Source organism: Kryptolebias marmoratus, linkage group LG4 (assembly GCF_001649575.2).
Source record: "Kryptolebias marmoratus isolate JLee-2015 linkage group LG4, ASM164957v2, whole genome shotgun sequence".
NCBI classification, from domain to species: domain Eukaryota; kingdom Metazoa; phylum Chordata; class Actinopteri; order Cyprinodontiformes; family Rivulidae; genus Kryptolebias; species Kryptolebias marmoratus.
This window is the reverse complement of record NC_051433.1, coordinates 3944119-3969941: the sequence shown is the minus strand read 5'-3', so window position 1 is coordinate 3969941 and position 25823 is coordinate 3944119. Positions and strand designations below refer to the sequence as shown.

The window sequence follows — 25823 nt, the reverse complement described above, 5'->3', positions numbered from 1 at the left end:
TGCATCAGTACGGGACAGGATGGATTTTATTATAAAGCATCTGTAAACAGTGCTTTGTCTTGTAGCTTCCTGTAAATTACACCAGAAAAGATAAGAAATGATAAAGTTCTTGCCAACGAGGACGATGTAACACAGAGAGTGAGTTTTCCTTCAAATGGAGAGAACTGGAAGTTGTGTGGAGGTGTCCTAATACAGAAATTTAAAAAAATAATTAATTATAAAGCACAATTTATACAGTACATGCTGCATTAGGTGCCCTTTCAGTACAATTATGATCCCCATACTTAAGAGAAAACACAATGAGTGCTCTTTGAATGAACAAAACACACAACAAAGTGTCCTCTCAGTGAAGGACATGAGGCCCTATAATACAGCTGAGCTCACCTTTAAAAACTATTTTTACTTTTTGAAGCAGATATTATTTCACAAGGGTGAAATATAGGGTTCACATGGTTTGCTTTCAAAATAAAAACATCAGATTTCCTCACAAAATTGACTATTTCTGACTAAATAAGACTCAGAGCTAAGTTATGCTGAAATTTAAAACATCTGTTTATTATTGTCCTAAGGTCAACACACCTGATTGAGTGGTTAAATTACCTGTTAATCAAACCAGGTGTGTTGGAGTTGCAGGATGGTTGGACACCCCTGCTTTAGGTGTTGTTTGACCAAACTAGGACAGTTCCTAACTCAACTACAGTATTTGTTTCCTCCAATGTTTCTGAGAGAATTATTGGTTCAAAACTCACTTTATGATTTTTGTTTTATGAGTGAATTATAAATATTAAAGTAAGAAACAAAATCTGCACAATATTTTTCTCATATTGGTGGTTAATGTGTCCTTTAATTAAAAACTTGTAAGTAAAAGTTGCCAAATACAACATGAAAGAGTTAAAGTGACTAAAAACAGGCCAAACGTTAAACTTATCGGCCATATTTGTTTACTTACAAAGCCTTACAGCCAGCCTAAGGTAGCTCAGTCTACCATTTTTATCCTTAGTTTCATACTTTGCAATGAGTACCTTTAAACAAAAACACAAATGTATTTGTACACGTGTATATTTAATATTTTTTCTTAATAAAATATGAACAAAAGCACATTTATCAGCATTAGATTTCCTGCTATGTTTCATATTAGAAAAGGTGATGATTAGTTTCATCAGGTTACAGTAAAAATATAAATCAGCTGATCTGAAAATTTGTTTTAAATCTGAAGTGAAGTGTCCATTTTCCTCTGGTAAAGGACGAACCCAGATGATGGATGGAGTCAGAGAAACAGACAGCATGAGGTGACAAAGACGCCCTGCAGGTTCCTTCATCCTTTGACGATGAGGGAGCTGATTTCCCCCGGCAGCGTGTAGATGACGAGGACCAGGAAGAGCGTCAGGATGATGAGGATGATCAGAGCTATAATGTACTTCTTATAGTTCTTCCAGATGAGGAAGATGAAGGTCTTCATTGGGTTGACAAACCAGTTGAAGCTGGTGGTTGGACGACTGGAGAGACAAAAGGGACATAGCTTGCATCTGTTTACACACCTACAGGTTCAGTCGTGGAAAATTTGTTATACATTACATCAGTTCATTTGAAGCATGTAGTAATGTGATTAGTTGTGTGTTTGTGTTACTTTGGTTTGTCCAGAGGCTCGGGCTCTTTGCGCGCTCTCCCCACAGGGTTGGCCTCTGCCTGCTCCAAAGCCACCAGCTGAAGCTCCGCCTCCACCTTCCCCTTCACGTAAGCAGTTTCAGCGTTAAACTTATTAAATATGTGACGTCAAGAACAACATTTAAAGCTTGATCATGGATTCTGTAAGTTCAAAAAGAGCAATAATAAGGTGACAGAGTCCGGTCCTAAAGAAAACATTCAAGTAGTTTGAATTTTAACATTTTCAACAGTTTCTACTTTACCATTGGTGTTTAATCTCTTTAAGTTATTGTCAATGTTAAATAACTCTCCCTGTGCTGAGTTTTACCATTAAAAGCATGATAGAAACACATAATTCAACCCAGTACGTACTGGGTATGTACCTGCTATTTACCTGGTAAGTATTGGATACGTACCTGACCCATACTTGGTACTTACCTGGAATATATCAGGTAAATACCACGTAAAGGCCAGGTAAGTACCAAATAGGCAGCAGGTAAATATCGGGCTGTATTATGTGTTGCTACCAAAAAGTATTTTAGGAAGAAAGGTGTTTGCAGCCACTAAAATTCCAAGATAGAAAGAATATTCATTGGTAAATTAGTGAACATTATTTTTTACCTTTTTTTAAAAATAACTTTTGCTAAATAAAATACTTTAGCCTTTTCATTAAACAGTTCCTATATAGGATGGTAAAAGATGAGCCTTAAATAAAAAACCTTGATTACATTTGATCTCAGTTTCAAACAAATATAAAGTGAAGTATTTGGTACCATCAACAAGAAGGTGTTGCCCAAGCTGTCCGTGTACTGGATGTCCTCCTGTCTCAGCTTGCTCCTCTTGTCTTTGCTCTTCTTCTTTTTCTTGCGTCCCTTCTTCTTGGCCTCCTGCCTCTCCTTCTCCTCCTTCTCAAAGTCCTCGGCCGTCTTCAGACGCACCAGTGGCCACCAGCCCTTCATCTTTTTGGCTCGAAAGATGGAGAAGCGGGGACTGGCGTGGTCCTTCGCCATCTCGATCGTGCACTTACTGGAGGTTTTCGCAGGTCGAACCATGTTGCTGAGAGAAAGCTCAATGGAGCCTTAAAAAGGAAGGAAAATTAGTGCTTACATGTAGAACAAAAAAACCTGAGAGCGACAGTATGATAGGGCTACTCTACAACAGTTTTTAGATATTTATAGCCAAAATTTTAAATGTGAATAAAAAATAAAAGGTAAAATATTCACTCTGTAAAATAAAACACCTTGCACAGTGTTATAACTGATCAAATATAAAGTAGAAAACTGATTAAATTAAACAAAAAACATTTTGACCTTATAATTTCTACAACAGAAGTTTGGTTTTACATCATCTCAAACACAAACCTGAGTTTAAACAATGTCTTAATGTTTTTTTTAATTTACATTTTACAATTAACTGTGTTAGAACAGTTAGAAAAGTACTCAGAATTATTTGACTGAAAACTGTTTATTTTGCACAGCAAAAGGAAGTCAGACCACATTGTGTGCTTTAACAATGATGATGAATGATGTTTTAATAAATGTAAATCTACTGAAATAATTTCTCACCCAGGAAGTCGTTGGCTGCGATGCGATCGTAGTCCCAGACCTGAAGGGTCAGAACAGCCGGCTGACGAAACTCAGACTCCTCCAGAGAAAAGATAGACTCCTTCTTTTTATACACCACCTCTTTCTACAAGAGGAGAAAGAGGACATTGTCAACATCTATACTACCTGAAATGTGTTAATATTTATTTATGTTGTTTCTGCAAACACCCGAGTCCTAAAGATACCAAGAAAACCAGGTTTTTATTACACGCCTCAGGTAGCAGCTCACCTCAGTAGGAAGGTAGTCAAAGCGGAAAATAAATCTCCAGTTGAAGTTTCCTTCTCCCGTCAGGGAGTTGAAGTGGACATCTGTCTCCTGTTTGTCTCCATCCAGTCCTTTTATCCAGCTGTAAAGACAACAGGACAACTGAACCGGATGATGACTAATATTGAGACGAAACAGTTGAACAGTTTTAGACGAAGCTGGACTGAGTCTGTTCCAGTTTGAAGTGTGAGTCTGACCCTTTAACATAAATGTCAGAGGACGGGTTGCCTGTGAACGGGTTGACATCGTCCAGGAACACATCATCCGTGTTCCAGATGATCACTCGCAGCTCGTATCTGTCACAAGAAAAACAGCAGTAAAGGTGACATTTCATTACATCGTTTTTGTGTTTTGTTGTTCTGTGCTCCACTCTGTGCTGACATACTGTTCAGGTAGGCGGGGCTTTATGTCAACAGGGGGCGGGGCTGGGATATCAGTGGGAAACATGTCCACCCACATATGAAGGTAACCCTGCAACACACTCACATTGTTGTTGACATTCAGTTACACCAAAAGCAGTTTGTTGTTCTTGATTTTTGCTGTTTGGATACCTGTGGAAGTCCGGGACTGTCCTGGTTCTGCAGAGACCGGATCTCCACATGTTCTGGGACCAAAGAAACGGCTCCAGGGAGGAACTCTCTCATCTCGCCCCAGCGCTGCAGCACGTTCAGGGCTGAATGCTCCTCTATCTCTGCCTCGTCCTCTGGAGACCGCTGGTTCTTCTTCAACAAACCTGATAACAACAACAAAACCTCCGTTAGAGCTAAAAATGGCAGATGCTGCTTGGGTGAGCCTCTTTTTATGTAAAAATAAATCCAGATGAAGGAAAACTTTGTTCATCTTAATGAAATAAAGTAATTTTGCTGGTTCTCTTGGCTCTCTGCTGTCAAAAATACAAGGTTAAGCAAATCAGTGCAGCTACGAAATCTAGTCTTTGAAAAACCTGCAGATTTTATCACCTCTTGATTGGGTTAAATCAGTCAAATCATTCGGATTGCCACAGTTTTAGCTTATACGAAAAAGACAAACACATAACTCCAGTCTTGGCATCATTCACTGACTCCTTGTCTGGTTCTGGATTAATTTTAAATTATTATAGTTTCCACTGAAGTTTTAGATGGAGTGGAATGATCGTATTTTGCAGAACAGAAAGAGCACATCGTTCAACCAATCAGTTTTTCTCAGAAGTCCTGAGATCTGAATTTAATCAGAAAAGTTATCAAGTATTTTGCTGTGACTGCAACACATCTGTATAATTGCTGAACTGTATTCTGCACAGTATATACTGTAAATATACATTGATCCACATCACTGCTTAGAATGATCAACTTTTCTTGGCCTTTAGTTTGATTAGGCTATATTTACTCTCACTTTAGACTTACTTTTTATATTTTATGGTTTTTATATTTTATTATCCGCTACTACATTGTTGTTTGGTGGTAAAACTGCAATTAATAGCAAATAATTTTGACCATTTTTATTGTTTTAAATATGATATATAATTTAATTTGACCTTGATCTAACTGTAGATGTATTAGATACAACCTCAGTGCTGTAATAGTTCATGATACTGCTCTTAAATATCTTCCTCAAGGTGATTACAGATTATTATTAACTATATTTCCTTGTTCACTGTTTGCAGACAATACATACAGTATATCATAAAGCTTCTTTATTTGTTGACAGACTGTATCTGTCTCCCTGCCCACAGGTCTGTCTGTCCTACCTTCAGGTACAGCATCTGGTGGTACTTTGAAGATCTTGTTGAGTACTTTCACTTCAGATGTTCTGTACTCCGGAGATGGGATCCCGTTCTTCCTGCAGAGCTCAGTCAGGATTGTTGACGGCTTCTTCGCGTCACGCCACTTATTGTAACCGTCACTACAAGGGCAGAAAGACAGGCAGACTTTTAAACGAGCACAGACTGACACCAGTATAGAGCCGGTGCTGTGTGTTGTGACAGAAAAGCTGCAAACATGAGAGAGGATAAATAATATTTCAGTCACAAATAGTTTCTAGTTGTGTAACTAAAGTGTTGATGCTAATATTTTATAGTTTAGGAGCTAACATCCTATCTTTTGATGGTGCATGCTTTAATTTATGACAGATTCAGTGCAGTTGTGGTACCAACATGTTAAAATGTTGATTGCATTAATCTCATTTTTTGGTGCTAAAAGACACAATCACTAAACTGATGTGTTATATCAATATTTTACTACCAATGTGGGGTTTTTATGCTAGTCAGTGTCAAACCTCTGACTAGCATAAAACAGTTCTGGTACTAACATGTGCTGATACTGATTCTGTTATTAAAAAAAAAACCAATTCCACTACTAATTTTCTACCACTTTGCTAGTTCTAGATTTAGTACTTACAAAGTTTTTCTATATTGATTATAAATGACATTTTAGCCTCAGTTGTGGTACTAACGTATCGAAGTAAAGGGCAAGACCACAGGAAGCCCGATGTCGGCTGTAGAATCGGTTCTCCAAGTCAACCCGAGTCTCGCCGATAACGTCATCAGCTCCAACAAGATCGTGGTCCATAACTGTGATGACCAACTCTGTCTCCAGCGGGAAAGACACTGTGAGTTCAAACACCCTGAAATACAAAGTCAAACACTTAGCGAGACGGACAAGGCTCACAAACAGGTGGACGAACTGGGAGACAGAATGGTACCGACTCTCCAAACGTTGGGTTGAGCTGCTTGGGGATGTATCGATCTTTGGAGTCCAGACTTTGGTCTCCCACCTTGACTATGAGGTATGGGTCAGCCTTGCCATTTGGGTCTGTGGGAGCCAGAGAGGTGGCCTGCAGGACACAAACAGACAAACAGTGGTTGTAGAATACAAAACAGGAATGGGAATTTATTAGTTTTTAGCTCATTGATGTAAAATCTACAACTGTTCACGTCAGGGAGAGACAGGCAGGTACCTTAACGATGTAAACTCGGACTAAAACTTTAATTGGTGAGTTTTTGGGGATCCCATTAGTGATCTGACACGTGGTGTCCTCTCTGCCCTCCGGATCAATGGGATAAACAAGGAAGGAACCCTGGAGACCAAAATGACAAAACAATGAAGACTTTTCAGCAGAACCACACACAGACGAAGCAACAAACAGGGCTCCATCAGCTTTACTTTATATTTGCCCATCTGCCTCTCCTGGTCATCATCATCATCATCATCCTCAGAGATCGCTCTGCCTTTATACAGAGGAAAGGTCCTGAGCCAGTCCTGAAACTGTCTGAACTCTGACTCCAGTGTGCCTTCATACAGCTGAACACAAACACATGAGGTAAGAACATTTTTTATTCAACATCTAATCTTCTGTATATTTGCTCACAAGTCACCATCATATATAAAAATACAGGGAATGTAAAAGGTAATCAAATGTAAACGTTTTTTTATTTTACTGTTATTTACTGTAAACCACTGATTTTGAGAGCACTCAAAGAAAAGATTTAATAGTTTCAAGGTAAAACTGCTCAATTCTGCTGATTAAATATTGAATTTATAGTGGATTTTCAAGTCTAAAAACTATTACATGACACAAAATAAAAAGTTAAAAACTTGATTTTCACTAGATGCAGTCTTTAAGGAAAAAAAATGTAATATAATTAGCTTCAAATTAGCCCCAAGAAATAGTTACATGTTCAACAACTAAAGCAGTTTGAGTAGTTATGCTGCATAAATGTTTCTCTAAAGGTATTGATTGTAATCCTCTCTGAAACCTAAAACATTTTGTCAGGAGTTATCGTTGTCTGAAAGTAGCTCAGTTGTCTAAAAATCTCTTTAAACTCACCTTTATGATTGTGGAGTTATTTTGAACCAGATTTAGTTTGCTTTTTATAAATATACACACTAAGATTAGTTTGGTACATGGTAACTTTGGCTGGCCAACACATTCCTTTGATCAGTGATCTCTTTTATAACTAAGAATGACAGAAAACGGATAACAGCCTATTAACATCCACCTTTAGTGTTGCAATCTTCTTGCGCTTCGGAGGCTCGACCTCAACCATCACAGCTTCCTCCTCCTCCTCTTCTACATTAGCCATGGACAGATTCACTCCATCTGATCAAAGCAGAAAACTTTATCGACACTGGACACAAACGATCCCCTTAACCCAGTAAAACCATGTGTAGAATAAACATCTTGGCCTTTAAAACCTAAAGTTAGATTTGCATATTTTTACTTTCCAAATGAAAGCACAGATAAGCATCTCAGGTCAGTTTGTATCGTAGTACAAAGTACTCAGTGTTGTGGATTTTGAGTGACTTTTCAACACCTTCTGATGCGTCTGTGTGAGCACAAGTCTGAACAACTGCAGGAAACCTGGATGAAAATTCAGTCAGCACTGAGTAAAACAGTACCTGTCTCTGCTTGTTCCTCCATCTGCTCCTTCTCAGCTGCCTGCAGACAAATACATAACAGATTGCATCAAGTAAAATGTTAAAAACACAATATGACAACCAAAAAAACAAAGGAAATCAAAAAGATGCTTCAAACCATACTGACATATGGCCAAGTTTTGGCTCAGGAGTCCTCTTGTTAGCACAGGATTATTATGATTTACCTGATAAACTTCATTAGTTTTGCAATTTTTTTATTTTTTTGTAGTTGTGACTAAAACAAAATAAGTGTTATGTGTATTTGTGACACTGCAAGTAAAAAAAATGGCTACAGATATAAAAAATGAATGAATGAACAGTTGTTATGCTTAGACAGAAAAGTTGTTCTTTCTTAGTGTTTTTAAAACACAAATGGTTCATGGGTCAGATTTTGGGTTGTTATTATTATTATTTGATAGTGTTGGTTAGTTAGTTAGTTTGTTTTGAAAGATTACCTAAAAAGTAATGAACAGAATTAGATGAAATTTTTAAGGTCAGGTAAACGTTGGGTTTCTCACAAAAAACAAGTGATTAAATTTTAATAATGATCCAGATTGAGATCTATATTGGACTATTTTAATCATACTGTGACTTTAGTGGGGGTTTGCGTGCTCTGAAGGCTTCTAGTTATTATTATTTCTGAAAAAAGTCAGTTATTGGACCAAACTGAAAATGAGTGGATAGTAAGTCAATGTTACAAAAAAAACTTTTAAAGACCTTTAGAGCTAAAGCCATTACTACTTTGAAAATTACAACAACAAAAAAGGAACAAAAATGTAAAAAATATGAGAAGGGTCAAGACGTTTGCACAGCACTGTGTTCTGGGTCTCACCTGCTTCTCCAGCTCCTCCAGTGAGGCATAATACTTGGACCACCAGTCCAACTCCTCCTTTTCAGGCTCCTCTTCCTCCAGCTCCTCTTCTCTAAGCTTATTCAGCTTCTTCAGTGGTGCCTTCAGGTGTTTATTCATATCAGCCAATAGGGAGACAGCATGCACACAGTCAGCACACTTTGCCTGCTTTGTTTTTGTGTTTGTAGATGAAGGTTAATGTACTCACATTCACCAGCTTTATGGGGTTGATGGGAATCTTTGACTGTGAGACTGACAGGCCGCTGAGCCCAATGCTCTTCACAGACGTCAGAGGGTTGATCTTCATTGAATTCTGCCTTACTGGAGATACAGTAAAAATTGTGTCAGGAGCTTTAAGACCAGAAACAAGTCCCAGAGTCCCAGAGAACTGCTAAAGACGCCATGTCAGATCAGAGTCAAAGATCAGAGAACAAAAAATTAAAATAAAACCAAAGGGAAAACAAGACACACAGACTAAAACTTATACTACATAACCAATAGTTTATATTAAAATGATAACTGCTTACTAACTCTTTCATAGATGATAACTTTAACAACACTTTTATCTCTTTTAAAGCTCTTACCCTTTGGTTTTGGCTCTTCTTCCTCCTCTACCTCCTCCTCAAGCTCATTTGGTGCATAGTCCATGAGGTTCTGGACCACATGGGACCCAACCAGAGCCAGCTGACCAAACGCACGGTGCTCCACCACAAAAATGGTCAGAGGGGGATGGAGGTAGGACTGTTCTGGCAGCTCCTGGTTGGACCAAACGCAGAACAACCAAAAGTAAACATTTGGATGTTAGTTTTGTTCTGTGTGCATCCAGTGAAACTGAAAGTTGTGTTTGTTTGAGCTACATTTATCTCCTCCATGGCAGAAACTGACCACATCAATGTAGCGGACCACCTCTTTAAAGTTTGGGTTGGTCTTGAAGCTCTGGATCTCCTCAGACTCCAGCTGATGGCCTGCACACTCCACCCTCACCAGTGGACGCTCCACCTCAAACAGCTGCACCCGCTTCAGGTCCCGCAGACCCCAGAACAGCACCTGAAAACACAAACAGAAATACGCTGGAGTCTGTCACACATGTGCAGCATCCAAACAGCCCGAATGTGTGTGTGTGTGTGTGTGTGTGTGTGTTACCTCAATCCTGAAGGTCTTCAGAACAGGTCGGACTCCCTCTGGGATGATGAAAGACCTCTGCTCGTCATCGTACGATAAGTCCTGAGGGTCCACGCTGATGGGGAGACAGGGCTGTGAGGAGGAGGAGGAAGCATCTTCTAGTTAACAATCTAAGAAGAAAATTAAATACTACTTTTGAGAGATTTGTTAAAGGATCATTTTGATCCATTACAATAATAACATAAATTTGAAAGTTCCTAAACTAAACAAACAGTAGCTGTGTCAGGGGGATATTTTACTGAAAGAAAAATAAAGAGGAATATACTTTTTCTTTGCTTAGGGGCATGCATTTAGGTGTCTGGTGTCACTACCAAGCCATTAATCTTTTAAAACCCTTAAACCTGGCATCAGTTAGGAAGGAATTCATCAAGTTTCGTACTCAGCATGGCTCACTAACAGCAAACTCAAAACATTTTTAAAAATCTACCAAGAAAGTTGCATTAAACTTCCTTTATGCTTTAATCATGATTTTCACTTCTTTGCTATCTCCTGATTAAAGACTGATAGATGTCACCTCTCCGAAGCTGGAGTAGTCGAGCTCGATGAGCTCAAAGGCAGCCAGCAGCTCCCCAGCAGGAAGCCTTCCCCTGTTGATGTCAACAAATCGCAGGCGGGGCTTTTCGTAGAACTGCTCCACAGTTTTAAACTCCGGCTCAGCAAAAGCTCGACCCAGAGACTTCGGAGCGCTCTGCACAAACACAAACATGCACACACTAAAGTGCTGAAACAAGAGACAAAAGCTGATCCCAATAGTCCATGCCAAACATTAGATTTATATATGAGTGATGAAACTATTTCAATTGAAAAATGTGTGAATATTTCAGCATTTGAAAGAGACGTTACCAAGTTGTCGTGGTCGTAGACATTGATGATGATGAGGGGTGGGTCTTGCTGAAGCTGCTCCTTTGTTCCTTCCAGCAGAACTCTATCAAACAACAAGCACTCGTTCCAGGAGGGGGAGAGGGTGTCTGACAACACCTGTCCACAGACACACAAATAAATGTCCGATTTTAAATGTAAATTTAGGTTAATGTGTTAAATCCTTGAAATGAAACTAGTGGGACATACCCTGGTGACCTGGCACTGAGTAGAGAAGACCACCTTTGCAAAAGGATCTGACAGGCCGTCATCATCTGCAGCCATCAGGCCACGCCCCTGATACAGGTGACAGCGCAGCTGGAAGTACCTGCTGTCTGCAGAGAGAGACTCAGAGGTTTACCTTTACCTGAACAGAATATATGACATCACGCTCTCCTTGGAGAGGTAAGGTGACTCACCCTCACAGAACAGACTGACAGGAAACTTCCTCTTCTCACCCACAGGAACCAGCTTCCTCTGTGCTTCCTCCTCCTCCTCGTATACGGGCGTAAACTCCTCCGGCAGGCTTCTGATGGTCTCTTTACTGTACTTGACAGGACCAAGCCACAGGTAGACCTCCAGCTTTGCAAAGACCTCACTTGCTGAACTTCCTGGAGACTAAAGGGGAGAAATTTGTACAGTTTGAACCTGAGGACAGCAAGCAGAGAACTGAGCTTCACTGTTTATTTAGGAGCTGGGATGCAAGCCACATTTCAAACATCAAGAATCCCTGAATATTTCCGTTAAAGACCAGCAAGTAATGTGAACGGTTTTATAGAAAAAAATGTGAATCAGAAACATGAGACATGAATTCAGAGTCGTATAAAAGGAAGAATGATGAGCATTTTCAGTGAGAGAAACAGGTTGATGAAGGTTACTGATAATTGTATTGATCGTCTAATGTCCAGATATATCTGTCACTGTGACTCTAATTGTCACAAAAAAAGCTTTTTCTTTTCAGTACTGCATAAATTCAACATGCCACATGATCGTTTTAATGTTTCTAAACTTTCAATAAACCACCAGCATTGTTTTTGTCTGTTTTTATGAGTCTGCTCTTGGATCAGTTTGACTCTTTCTATCATGATGGGAAATTAAAATGAAGTGAAGATTTTACACAGGCTGTTGGTAAATTGATTTTGTTTTTACAAATTGAACTGATTATTTAGAAGTAACCAGATGGAAGTGGATAATGAAGACTCTAGACTTATTCTAAGACATTTAAATCTCCCTTTAGAGAAGAGAGGTCAAGTCTAAGGTCGTGGTTCCCAACTGGGAAAAAGGTGGAAAGCTCCCTCCGGGTCGGGAGTGAGTCTCTGCTTCGAGCAGAGGAGTTCAAGTATCTGGAAGTCTTGTTCATGAGTGACTGCAGGCTGGAACAAGACTGGCGCCTCGTCAGCAGTAACGAAGGTGTTGCTCCAGTCCGACGTGGTGAAGGAGGAGCTGAGTCAAAAGGCAAAGTTCTTCATTTACTGCTCCGTCTACGCTCCATCGCTCACCTATGGTCACGAGGTGTGGACCATGACCAAAAGAACAAGATCCTGGATCCAAGCGGCTGAAAGGAGCGTTGTAGGGTGTCTGGTCTCAGCCTTAGAGATAAGATGAGGAGCTCCATCATCCTCTGAGTCAAACTGTTGCGCCTCCACATCAACAGGAGTCAGCTGAGGTTGTTCAGACATTTGATTAGGAGGTTTCCTGGGCGCCTCCCTCTGAAGGTTTTCTGGACCCTAGAGCAGACCCAGAACTTACTGGAGAGATTATGTGTCCTCTTTGGCTTGGAAACACCTCAGGAGGAGCAGGAGAGGGATTTCTGGGTTTCCCTCTTGAACCTGTTGCCTCTGTGACCCGACCACAGATAAGATACAATAAATGGATGGATGTGGATAATAAATGAACTGAAATGGACCATATTTATTTTGAATGAATTAAACTGATTCTGGTTTTATTTTAGATTAAACTGGACTACGTGTTTGTCACAACCATATTGGCAAGAAGTTAAACAACTTTCAGCAGCATCATCTGTGACATCTGAAATAACCTTCATGTAGAGGGTGGTGATGTGGCCACAGTCCCGCCCCTTCTGCTCCTCCACCAATGAGAACAGGATGGAGTGGGCAGGGATTCTGACGTAGGCCAGACGCTTGCTTCCACTGAGCAACCAAAGGAAAGCATCGGGGATGGTACTCTGAGGCTGGAGGGGAAAGATGCCAAACTTCAGTCAAACTCATCCAGTCGTCATGGTGACCTGCAGTCTAAATACCCGTATGATATCTGACCTCTGCAGCCAGGTGGCGGAGCTTCTTCAGAATTTTCCTGCTGTCCATCAAGCGCTGTTTGGCATTTTTTGTAGTAATCCTCCTCCTGGCCTTGACCGCCTGTCTGGCAACCAGGACCTGCAGACATTCAGACTGTCAGTCAGACACTGAGAGAGAAACAGGCAGGCAGATTGTTCACTGAGGACACACTCACCAGATTCTTTCTGATAAAGCCCTTCCTACATTTGTCCAGGTTGTTGGGGCGAGACTGAGATCTCTTCTCTGAAAAAGTACTGAACTGTCTGCAGAGGAGAAGATAAAAAAACAACAATTAAAAATGGAAGAATCAAATACAAAGTATTTCTTATAAAGTTTTCATAATGAAGACACTCACTTGCAACTTGCAAGCAGTTCCAGCAGCACCTCGACCAAACGCTCCTTCGCTTTCCTCTTCGGCCTCCTTAAGAGTCTTTCCACCTGATCAAGACCAATCTCCTGAAAAGTAAGAGTCATGCAGGTGGTTTTAAACATTACCTGATTCACTCAGAGTCATTCCTGAGAACAGAACAAACAATAACTTGTCTCTGACCAGCCTGTCGGCCATCTTGCTAAGCCAGTTAGCCTGAAAGAGACGAAAACAGTGATCTTCAAACTGGCTCCAAACAAACAGACACGGTTTTAGTTTCACTGATGGAGGCTGGAGCTGAAGACACTGGAAAGATCTGAAAACAAAAACAGACAGGAAGTTAGTGGTGTTCCTCCAACACGATGACCTGACTATCCTAGTTTTACCTGTCGTATTCAGTGGGCTGAGGTCTCATGGCAGCAGACACAGATCTGTTCTCAGATTCAGGATTCTGCATTTCCTCTCTGTCTAGTTCACCCTCTGACTCCATCAGAACCTGGGTCTCCTCGGTCAGATCTTCTCTGCTCCTCCTCAGCTCCTCCCTGCTCCTCCTTAGCTCCTCTCTGCTCTTACTTTTCTTGGACTTCCCAACATTTACCGCCTTCCCATAGTTTCCTGCCAAATACAAAAAAAAAGATATATCTGGGGTCGAATGTAAGAAATAAAATATCACACTGGAACACCAAAATGGTCTGGCTCAGAAATGAGCAAAATCTCATGCTGAATAACCCCAGAGCATGCCTAAATGCTGCTGGTTAGGGAAATGATTCCCAAAGTTGGGGTCGGGACCCCAGTATGGGTCACTCAACACCAAGTAGGGGTCCTTAGATAATCTCCAGATATCAACTTACAATTAAAAAAATTAGTTTTTATGCTATGTTTGCACCATATTCGTTACAAAAAATTGAAATTCAGCTCGATAAATTGATTAAAAAGATAGCATAATGGATGTTAAGACCGTTTGTGTTGTCATTATGTCCTTATTTAATCGAGTCATTAGCATTTTTGGATGTTTAAACAGCCAACAGATGGGGTCACACACCTTTGTCACTCCTATTTTATGGGTCGGAAGCTGAAATGTTTGGGAATCGCTGGTTTAGGGTATACTTCTAATAAAGATTAGTCCATTTGGTTGTTAAATGCCAGATAAGCAGCCGAGCTTAGTGAGAAACCTAAGTATGCAGAAGTAAGTAGATTGCAAAAAATGTGCAGAATTTTTTTTTTAAAGCAAGAAAACAGTTTGAATGGATCCATACAATTATACAAAGTTTAGCTACCTATTGAGAGTTCAAAAGTTAGTGGTTTTGTTCCCACAGACGGGTCCAACATTGTGACTTCAAGCAGAGACGCAAACAGCAGAAACTCCTCTTTCTGTCCAAGGTAACCCTGAGAAGAAAATCACGTTGCTGTTTTTTTATTTGGAACATTTTTGGTGACTTTAAACTTTTAGAGCTTATTGATCGGGACGTGAATAAACAGAAGTGAACTGAGTCAGTGATGGCGGCTCTGACCTCAGGCAGGGGGTGGATCTCCTCAATTTCCACGGTAACAGACTCTGGTACCTCAACTCCCGCCTCTCCAGAGTCATCAGCCAATCCGCTCGCAGCTGGAGGACAAACGAGTCAAAAGCAACAGGATTTCTTTATTGCAGCTGATGAAATGCACAAACCAGAGTTTTACAGTTTTCAAAAGTTATTTGAGTTTTACTCCTGTTAAAGAAAAACATTTCTGCAATTAAACATTAAACTTTTTTTCTTACAGATCATATCTTCAATAAAACTAACCTTCCTTCATCTCGTTCTTGTTGCTCTTCTTTTTCTTCAGTCCAAATTTCCCCAGGGCTCCTTTTACCTTCAAGGACACGCACAATATAGATTCACAAGTCAGAAAAGGGTTGACGATGTGCTGTTGCCATGGAAACAACACAGCGACTCTAAACACTCTAAAAACCTGGAGCACCTTTTCTGAGAAGTACCTTAGCAGCGGCGATGGAGCCTGTATCTGTGGTGACGGCGGAGGGGGAAGAGTAAACATCCATGCTGAGAGCCAGGAGGATTCGCCCTCGATAGAAGAGTCCTTCACCCAGCCCCTCATTCAAAGCCTGAGGAAAGAAACTCTGCTGTTTTCTTTTTGCTTCTTATAATTTAATTATACTGAGAGGTTATTAATTACACCTGGTCTTTACAAGATGGCTGAATGTGAAGTTCTGTTAGATGCTGACTTGTTGAATTAGTGAAGAAATTTGATGCTTCTCTAAAACTTTATGTTGTAGCAGAGCTTAGCATAAAGAAGCAAAACAATGAAAATGTTCTAACACCATCGATTTTTTACAGATGGTTAACATAATAATGTGTAAAAACTAAGTTTTATCCTCTTTATCAGTTCAACCAAACAAATGGTGCAGGTTTCTGGCCTGGAGCAGTTATGTCCTTATTTCTTTTAGATTTTCTCTAAAGTAAATAAAAATTACTTTAAAGATAATTTCACAAATATCTGTTAATCCTAAGAAAGAGTCAGATTTTGTCTTGATTGGCGGAGTTGTGTGCTACTGGAATGGAAATACGATACGAAAAGTTTATTTTCCTTCACACAGTAATAAAACATCTAATGAAATTATTATTTTGCTCCTTCCTCACCATCAATTATTCAACAAGCCAAAAAACTTAACACCCTAAAAAATAAAGAAGTAAACAAGTGGTAATAATAAAGGAAGCAAGTTTACAAAAAATGTAAACAAGTTTCAGTTTTTAATAAGTGATACACTAAAGGTGTAAAAACTTTGTCTTAGTGCATTTTACCTGGTGGACATCTCCCAGGGTGGAGTTCTGTGGAGAACCGTAAAGATTAACCCAACTTGGACCAAAGGTTGGGTTGAACCCTGCAAATAAAAAACAAAATATTTTATTTCAAGTTTATTTAAATGCTAATTACAGATATTTCTTTTACAATATTTTATTGCCAGTTCACTTGCATCAAACTAGATATAGCTAAATTAATAACTATAGCTGCATTTTAACATTTTTGGACAACTTGTTAGAAGAATTCTATTTACTTTCAGTTTCAGAAACTAAAGTATTATTTTATTATAAAACAAAGTAGTCAGCAGGTAATCCTAATGAAATAACTTGTAGATAATAACACATAAACAATAATAATTAAATAATATAATAATAAGTTATTAAAACATTCAATATAAACAGAATTTTTGACATTGTGCATCTATTAAAATCTTATATGTTTGTATGTTTATGTTGTGTAAAAAACCTTTTGTTTGAGACATTTTGTATTATCAGTTTACAAGAAATAAAACAAACAAGTCAAAAAAATCTCAGTAAAAGATGATCAGAGGTACAAATAAGTCATGATTCTAAGAAAGCCTAACTCTTGGTTCTGCTGGGAGGTTAAATCTCATCTTCAGACATTTCAGAGGAGTACAGGAAGTTGAGTTTTTCTGCACGCTTTCAGGGTCATACCATTCCTTGTAGGGTCAGATATCTGCTGCAGGTCCAGGAAGTGGGTTGCCAAGGCAACGTCTCCCATCTTGGCATCATCGAGAACCTGAACTTTGATTCGCTGAGCCAGAGGAGGAAACTGCTCGATGAAGGAGATCTCTTCGTTCCAAACGGGACAGCTGGTGGCGCTGGCGACTGATGTTTCGCCCTAAAAACAGACAAACAGAAGGATCAGGTGTCAGGTTTTGCAAATACAATATGCTCTTTTTTTACCAAAACTTTTCACAGAGCAACAAAAACAAAACTTTGTCTTTCCTTTGCAGCTGATGATCAGGTCTTAAACTACAGTTTTATTAAACTTATTGCCCATTACTCATCTATTCAGCTTTAAATGCTGGGAAAACAGGTTTAGTCTCAAATTACTAAAACTGCTGATGTTAGTTAAACCACAGGCAACATTTGTGTTCGTGAATCTGAGTACCTGTTGTCCAGCGAAGGTCACCTGTACGTAGGGGTCAATAAATACCGCCCTGTCAGTGACTGACACCTTAGCCATTAGCCCCGCCTCCATTGTTGGCAAACCCTCAGCCCGGTAGATCCGGATCCGGAACCGAGCCCACGGACGCTCAGAAGGCATGCCACGAGGAAGCAGCAGGTGCCTGAAAAAACATATCACATAAGAACTGAAGCCATTTGCAGTGGACGTTTAGGGGATTTCTGTGCTAAACACACATTTTTATATCTATTTTATTTAATGTTTTTGCAAAAAATCTCTTTTTTAAAGATCTTCGTGAACTCTGGTAAGTTATATAATAGTTTGGTGCCTGTAAAAGCTCTGATCGCTACAAAAAGTAGAATTATACAAAAGTGCACTGCTGTCAAAACACCTCATTCAGTGTAGAACAATTTTTCTGAGTGATCCAATATTTGGCCTCCGCTAAAGTTCGTTCCGCTTTCATTAAACATTCATCCGTCACCATTTGTCAAATTATTTAAACAAATAAATAAAATTAAATCACAGCTCCTGATGAGAGAACCATTTGGCTTTGCTGATTCATACCTTCTGCCATCAGAGCTGTTTTGTTTCTTTTATTGCATTTTTGTGTGTGTGTGTGTGTGTATATGTTTTTTGTTTGTGTTGATAGTGATGATGAATATGACTGACTTTTCTATGTCCTCGCTTCCTGCAGATGAGGACGCTGAAGGAAGACTGGGCATTCGCAGAGCCTCTCCCTTCATCAGAACGCTCAGGGTGGCCTTGACGTAACCCTTCACCCCTGACCGGGTGTCTGCCGGATCAGTGAGAGGAGCCCACTTCTGGTAGAAACGGTGGTCTGGAGCAGCAGAGAGGTCATAACTCAGAGACTACTGTGGGTTTTAAGGTGAAACTAACAAGCTATGAGCAGTACAGGTACCTGGCTGACTGTAGACGGTGGAGATGTCAATCTTGAAGGTTCCAATGTGGCTCATCAGGAAGGCCAGAGTCCGTCTGTGGAACACCTGAGTGGTGGCAACGATACAGGTGATCATTCAATGGCCACACCCACCAGGGTTTTCACCACAATAACAGCAGTAGGTATGTAGTTAAAACAAGATAAACCTTTATCTCTATGACTTCATCAAAGAAGATCTGTGGAGCCTCCTGGAACTCAAACTGGAAGTTCTGAAAGAGCAAAAAGAAAGAAATGAAACAACTTTTCCAGCTCTACTTCAGTACTAAGCTCTGCTGTGCAGTAAATTCAAAGTTCCTGTGCTGCACAGTGGGCATTAGATCCGGCTGTTCCACTGTTCTGACCTGGATTCTAATGTATTCTATTTTCCTTTACTGTGTTTTATTTCAGCATTTACCATCCTTTTTTAGCGTCCGATCATAAATAAATCAGTGGCAAACACCTGCAGCTTTGACTGTTGCTGGGAGTAATGCATAAAAACAGCTAATGAGCCTCCAAAACAAGGAGGAAGTGACACAACCTTTATCATCATTACAACTAATTTCATTCATGACTACAGTTTTTATCTCTTGTGACACTTATAAAGAAAATATGTAGTTAGATTTTTACATGGAGATCATCTGCAGACCTCCTTGGATAGCCCAACTTTAAGAACAACTACTGTTTTTTTAATTTTGCTGTACTGACCTGAACTATTACATTAAATGGAAAAATACTATTTTGTGGTCCTAGACTCTGTATTCTACAACCTTTGTATGTTGTGAGTTTAGTTGAGGGTTTTCTGCATCTAAACAGGAAGCTGGTTCCAGCACAGAGGAATTTGCAAGCTGAAGTTCTACCTCTGATTTACTGTATTACAAAGACTTTAACAGGACTGGTCATCCTGCTGAATTCTCCTCTCCGCTGTACCTCGTTGTAGAACGGGCAGTTGGTGGATTTCTGCGTCGCCGTGTGTTTTTTCTGACCTCCCACTCTGATAAAAACCGCTGGGTTGATGTTTACACCGACAAGCTTCTGAGCCTCCAGGATATTCACGTTCACCTGCGTCCACACACAGATACACACACACACACACACACACACACATAGGTGGGTGTGTGTGGGTGATACCCTACATCCAGGAGCTCCAGGACACAGAGGAGTTACTTATGTATTCCTGAAGAAGTTAACTAATAAACCATTAATAATAATAATAATAATAAACAATCCAAACTGAAAGAGGGAGTGAACCCACCTGGAAGCTCTGGACTCTGGGGACGGCTGCAACAGAACTTCTTGACAACGGTCTGCATCGACTACACAAACAAACAGACAGCAGATCAGTTTCACAGCATCCTGATGGGTCAAAGGCAAACCCACAGTCACTCTGACTGACCTCAGAAGAGGAGTTAAGCTGATGCAAGTCGCCTCCATCTCCACCAGGTCATCATCGTAATCGTCATCGTAATCATCGTCATCATCCTCATCCCCCGTCCGGATCAGACTCTGACCAAGACGACGAGCATCTCTCTCTAACTGATGTGGCCGTGGGATCTTCAAGCCCCTGTTCAGGAAAAAAACAACAAACAGATCTGAGAACAGAAACTGTGCAGCAGGTGTGGTGCTTTATTGCATTCTTCCTCCAGTCCAGAACATCCATCTACCGCTGTGTGGGACAAAAAGACGCGGTTTTAAGCAAAGATTGTCAATTAAATATAAAGTTTGTCCAAAGAATCAGAGAGACAACCTCATTATGAAGAAAGGGCTGATAAAGACACCTCTGAAGACAAACTCTAGTCCGTTTTTACAGTAAACTCTTCAAAATAAAACAAATTTACTAATGTATATGTTTTTCATCAAGAGGAAGTAAGGTAATGAGTTTATTAAATTAACCAAAACACAGATTTTCATTTAAACATAAATTTTGAGTTGATTAATTTTACAGAAAAACATTAGAATTATACTAAAAGGAGTGAAAATACAAGGTGAGTAAATGTTTACCTCTCAGGGTCCTCAAACCCCTCGTTCCTGATGACCAACGCTGATCTGAAAATGAAGACAAAAAACACAAGAGAAGATGACAAATAATCAAAGTTAAAGGATAATTGCATTTATATTTTCTAAATAAATGCATAAGTAGATTTTTATAGGATATAAATGTAATAGATTTTGAGCTGCTCAGCTACTCAAACAGAGCTTACTGAGTTTGACTGAAGGTTAAGTTTGTCTAAATTCATAATATAGTTTTCAGTCAGACGTCTGAATTTACCTGTTTCTTAAAGCTGAATAAGTCCTGAAAGCCTTAAAATGAATTATTTATCATAAACTGTTCACATTTTTATAAGAACAAAAAAAGATGGCTAATTCATTTTGGTGGGAATTTGCAGATTAAATGGAATCTTTTTTCTTTCTTTTAACTGATTTCTTCATAATATTTATTTTTTAAAAAATAGAAAATGTGACCCATGTTTTGCATTATCTTCATTTTGCTCTACAGACTGTTAATATGAATAGGGTCTAAAAAGTCAAACGCTGATGTGTCTCTGTTATTATATTCCTTTATAAAACTTACACTCACTGTATATAACTGTGATATGTAATTTTTATTTAAATGTTTAGCACTTTGAGATAAGTTCGGTCTGACTCGTTTCTGACTCGTCTACGGTTCAGTGCTGACATGATCTTACTCGTCGTTGTCTTCAACACTCAGAAAGTCGAGTCCCTCCCAGTGTCCAGCTGTCCCCTCCACCGGATGGAAGCGTATGTCCAACTCTATAATAATCTACAGTGACAGAGGGGTAAGAAGAGGAGCTGCAGCCGAGACGAAGGCTCTGTTTGTGTGTCCTTACATCAGTCAGGCTGTAGTTGGAGTCAGTCAGAGGTTCCCGAAGCAACAACCTGCCGCTGGTAACTACATGTTGGAGACTGATAACCAGTCTCCCCAGCCGTCTACACACACACACACACACACACACAGACATTTACCTTCTTGAATGTCAACACTGTGTCTGATTATACACAAAATCTTTGTTTACAATTAAATTAGAATAAAGGAATGATGCTCGAGGTTGAAGTAGAGGGAAGCTGGATGGATTATTATGGTGTAACAGCTTTGTGTGTGTGTGTGACTTACCTGTTGGAAAAGACTTTGCTGCAGTTGAAAACATGGACGGACAAAACCTCATCAGTGATCTCTTTCCCGTAGTGGGGCCAGCGGAAATGCTGCAACAACAACGAACAAACAAAAGCTGAAGCACAAAAACAAATTTGGATCTTTGTTCTTTAATTTTTAAGCTTTTGAAAACACAGAATGTGTCAGGATGATTTTGTCTTAGGTCTTTTTTTTAGAGTTGGGGAGGTGGAAACCTCTGTTTTTGTTTACAAGCTTTGAGGTCACACATAAAACCCTCTTTTTATTAAATCAAACAATAAAGACACGAAGCTCCTCAGCAAGAAACATTGAATGTTTTGTTAAAAGGCATCAGGAATCAAACCAACACCTTGTAACTTAACTCTAATGAGCTTCAACGCAGAAAAAAAGTCAACAATGTCTTTAAATTAAGCTGTATTTTCCTCCAACTAACACTTCTCATTTCTATAAATTCAATAATATGATGTAAATGCTGAGTGCTGATTAAATCTGCTGAATTAGCGCTAAAAGAAGCAGAACACTAGCCTAAAGCTAAAAGTGGTGAAAACCGGCTAAAAACGCAAACTAAAAGCTGAAGTATCGAAAAACTAACCAAAAGGAGCAAAATGCTGGATGAAAGCTAACAGTAGCAAAGCAGCAGCTAGAACCTTAAATTAGCAAAAAGACAAATTTCAAGTAGAAGCTGATCATTTTAATATAAGAACGGCTAAAATAAAAAACTTTGACTGTTTAATGACAGGAAAAGAGAAAAACAAGTAAATAAACATCCCATAATGACAGAATATATTAAAATGGTTGTTTGACTTGGTTACAGTCAGCTGGTATTTTTGTTTTTACAGAGGTTAATAAGTAGCTAAAAGTCTAAAAATGTCATTTAAAGTTAGATTTTCTGTAGAAATGTTACGAATTTTGTGAAACCCTGTCTCGCCATTTGAAAAACACAACTTTATAGTCAATATTTTGTTCAAGCAAGAAAAAGAAAGTATAGAAAAGTCCATCAGAAGCCTCACAATTCATTTGAATTTCTCCTGATTGAAAAGCAGACGGTCTGTAGCTGCTAGAGAATATGAGTCATTTTTATAACTCAAACCCATCAAACCAGAGGAGAAAAGAATCATTCCATCTTTCCTTTGGACATTTTCCAGAACAATCATTAACTACTGTACATGAGGGAGCCACACACACACACACACACACACACACACACACACACCTGGTCACACCTGAAGAACAAACACCTGTCTGACTCCGCTCCTGTTCACGTCACACAGAGGTGATTGTTTGAACTTTACGCTTACAGTCGGCCATGTTCGTGTCAACAAACGGGTGGCGATGTAAAGGAATGGGCCGCCGCGGCACTTCAACAAATATTTTCTCTGACTGTAAAAGTTTTTTCTTCTTCTTCTTTTCCAGGAAATCTACTAAATCAGAAACATGTTCTTGTTTTTTCAAGATGAAACGTTCCCGGTGAAAATCAACAGAACGGCTTCAAACACTAAATAAATTACCCATGAGCCTTAGCTCTCATCACAAAGTCATGAAGACCGATTAAAAACAGGTCATGAAGTAAAATATTTCCTCAAATCGATGGTTAATGGGTCCTTAAATTAAAAATTTATACGCAAAATTTGTGACAGGAAGCCAACGACCTACAGCCGAAGTGACTGAAAACATGTCAACAACAGCGACGTCCACGGAGGACTCGTCTGGGATCGAGAAGTCAGTATTTCCACTCAGATTGGTTACCGTTAAGCAGCAGATTAACTCTTACATTTGCCCCTAAAAGTCTCAATTCCACCATATTCGTTTACCACCACAGACTGCGGCCAGCCTAATGATCAATAACGTTGTTATCAGAGGATTCAGATTAGTGTTTTGTTTGCATTGACTGCAAACCCTCATTTCAGAAGTGCAACTACTGGAGTCAACTCTTTCAAACGGCACCGTTTGATGTAGCTCTGAATAATCTTCTTTTATGTTTTATTTCTTACTTTGCGATGAGGAGCTTTAACCCAAAACTTTAAACTGCTAAACTTTCTGCACCGTTCGCCTTTCCAAACCTAAACAATCCAAACTCCATAGAAAACTAAACAATTTCACTCCAAAACAAAAGCCTTTTCTTCCTGGTGGGAATGTTAGTCGTTACGAATCATTTCCTGACAAAATAGTTGAGACAGAAGCTGTTGAGCTTCATTAAACTGTAATAAAGTGTCCGACGGACGTAAACTCAGCCGTGCAGCTGTTGTCTCAAATTATTCACTTCAAGGTTTTTTGTTTTTTTTCAGGAGCTGCCTTTACAGAGAAAAGAGGAATACAATCTGTAGGTGTGTGTTTGCATGTGTGTGTGTGTACTGGAGGAGGGGTGACGATATCAACTCAATTAAAATAGTTTCAATGTGAAGAGGAGAAAAAACTGCAGCTGTTTAATTAAAGTCAACGCCACACTTTGATTCTACTTTAGTGAGGATCCTCATCAACTTTAAATAAAAATCTGAAGGTATGTCTCAGAGTTATTGCCAGAATGTCATGTTCATTTGTCTCTGTGTTAGTAAAATATCTCATAAACCAGTGTTCATGATGAAATATTCCCCATCACATTCTTTGAGAGCAAGATCTTTGTTTAAAACTTTGGCAGCCGGCAGTGTGCTATCCTTCCAGGAAAGCTTTAAAACCTAAAGTTTGTCTTTTGCAGAGTTTGAGAGGAGCACAAGCACAAATACAACAAACACTATGAGACTTTAACTCTCAGTAGCTCATATATACCCAGAGTGAGCGCTTGTAAACTTGCTAACACCAGAAACTAAACTACATTAAGGACTTGGGAGCATAAAAACCACAAACACAGCAGGAAATGTTTACTAGATAATTAAATCTCAGATGTGTTTAGTTTAGTTTTTTTCCTGACTTTCATTTGCAGCCAGAGAAGTCTCCACCTGCAAGCCACCAGAAAGAACACAGATTTAGTGGCCTCATTTTTCAGACCTGGAGGCTGCTTCACTTCGTCTCACCTCGTAATAATCTGCCTGTTTCTGCAGCATGAACACGATTACTGACCTCGTTGAAGACAGCCACGTTCTCGCACTGCAGGACTCGGGTCTTATGGGTGAAACCTGGAGGACAAACAGACCGGTTACCATGGCAACGGGACTCACAGTATTTACTTGTAATCCAGCAGCTGAAACTAACCAAACAATTCACTGGGATGACAAAGAGCAAGACTTTGACGAGGTGGACGTCGGAGTGTCGAATAAAAGCAGAGTTAATGTCTTCAGCTACCTTTCAGGCTTTTAATTTGGAGTTGTTGTTTCTCTTTAATTAAATGGGCTTTTAGAACAGAAATAAAAAAAATAAACCTCACTTTGTTCTTTCTTTTATTCTGCAGGAAAACAACATTTTATTCTGCATTGAGCTCAGACCTTTGAGAGAAACTTCAGAGATTTGAATGAGATCATAAATTTACTTTATTTAAAAATGATTCAGGAGTCTATTTATTGTACAGTAAGTATATTTGTTAGGTCAATTAAAAGAAGAAAAAGTTATCTTATTATTAATTTTAGGGTGGCTTTCTTTTTGTTATGAAGTATTTGACTAGAAACCCTCTAAAAAGCACAGAACTCTCAGCTGCTTTCAATATAAACATGATAATTTGTGTTTTGTGGAAAATTATCAGTGGCTGTTATTCATTTATTTATTTTCCTCTTGATTAGACAGGAAGCAAGAATGACAGCTTTAAATCAAATATTACAAGTAAATGATTACATAATCAGTTCAGTTGGAGTTCTTATTTGCTCATTTTGAGGGTAAAAATAGTTAGGAAACATCACAGATGAATAAACTTCCAAAAAGGATCATTTTTTATTTCCTGTATGAACGTTGATGTTGAATTGTTTCTCCAGCTCTCCAACAGCAGAAGTGACAAAACTCAAAAGATTCCTGGTAATTGCAAATAATAATAACAATAATAAAAGTCTACATTTCTGTTTGAAACTTTGAGGAAATGCTTCTATCCCTTAGTGAGATTGCACAGAAGTCTTTTTTCCAAGGAAGAAAAGTAAAGAGGAGTTTTTGTGGCGTTTACCTCTGAAGGAGAGCTCAACCTTCCTGTCAGATCGTCCCGGCAGGTTGGAGATCCTCTTCAGATCCACACTGATGGACATGATGGCCGACAGAGTCTCTCGTTCAGCGTCTACATGACTGACGTCTCCTTCAGCAGGCAGGAGCAGCTGAGTGCGACCCGTCTTCCTCTCTGTGTAAAACTCTACATGAAGGCTCGTTAAAGTCTGCCTTTGGGCAGGTCGTTCTAATGTTTGATAAAGCAAATAGTTGCTCAAC

At 39.4% G+C, this 25823-nt stretch overlaps 1 protein-coding gene across 1 annotated transcript; it reads right to left on the bottom strand.

The window, feature by feature from the left end:
* On the bottom strand, window positions 1-25819 carry fer1l4 (fer-1 like family member 4). Its single transcript, XM_017431480.2, has 49 exons — window positions 25570-25819; window positions 24546-24601; window positions 21474-21562; window positions 21190-21289; window positions 21028-21122; window positions 20342-20386; window positions 19737-19904; window positions 19596-19656; window positions 19271-19402; window positions 18511-18573; window positions 18326-18410; window positions 18076-18244; window positions 17392-17569; window positions 16932-17118; window positions 16257-16336; window positions 15434-15559; window positions 15243-15309; window positions 14970-15064; window positions 14736-14844; window positions 13845-14073; window positions 13642-13774; window positions 13447-13547; window positions 13267-13354; window positions 13074-13190; window positions 12836-12988; window positions 11217-11415; window positions 11008-11132; window positions 10783-10917; window positions 10454-10627; window positions 9901-10011; window positions 9643-9804; window positions 9342-9513; window positions 8966-9078; window positions 8740-8859; window positions 7890-7929; window positions 7490-7590; window positions 6654-6791; window positions 6448-6567; window positions 6197-6324; window positions 5944-6114; window positions 5240-5394; window positions 4065-4246; window positions 3899-3984; window positions 3711-3809; window positions 3478-3595; window positions 3210-3333; window positions 2418-2722; window positions 1628-1728; window positions 1-1496 (listed from the first exon to the last, which is right to left on the bottom strand). Exons 1-49 carry the CDS (start codon window positions 25646-25648, stop codon window positions 1316-1318), a joined length of 6165 nt encoding a protein of 2054 aa, XP_017286969.1. The 5' UTR covers window positions 25649-25819; the 3' UTR covers window positions 1-1315.
* Window positions 25820-25823: the final 4 nt, after the last annotated feature.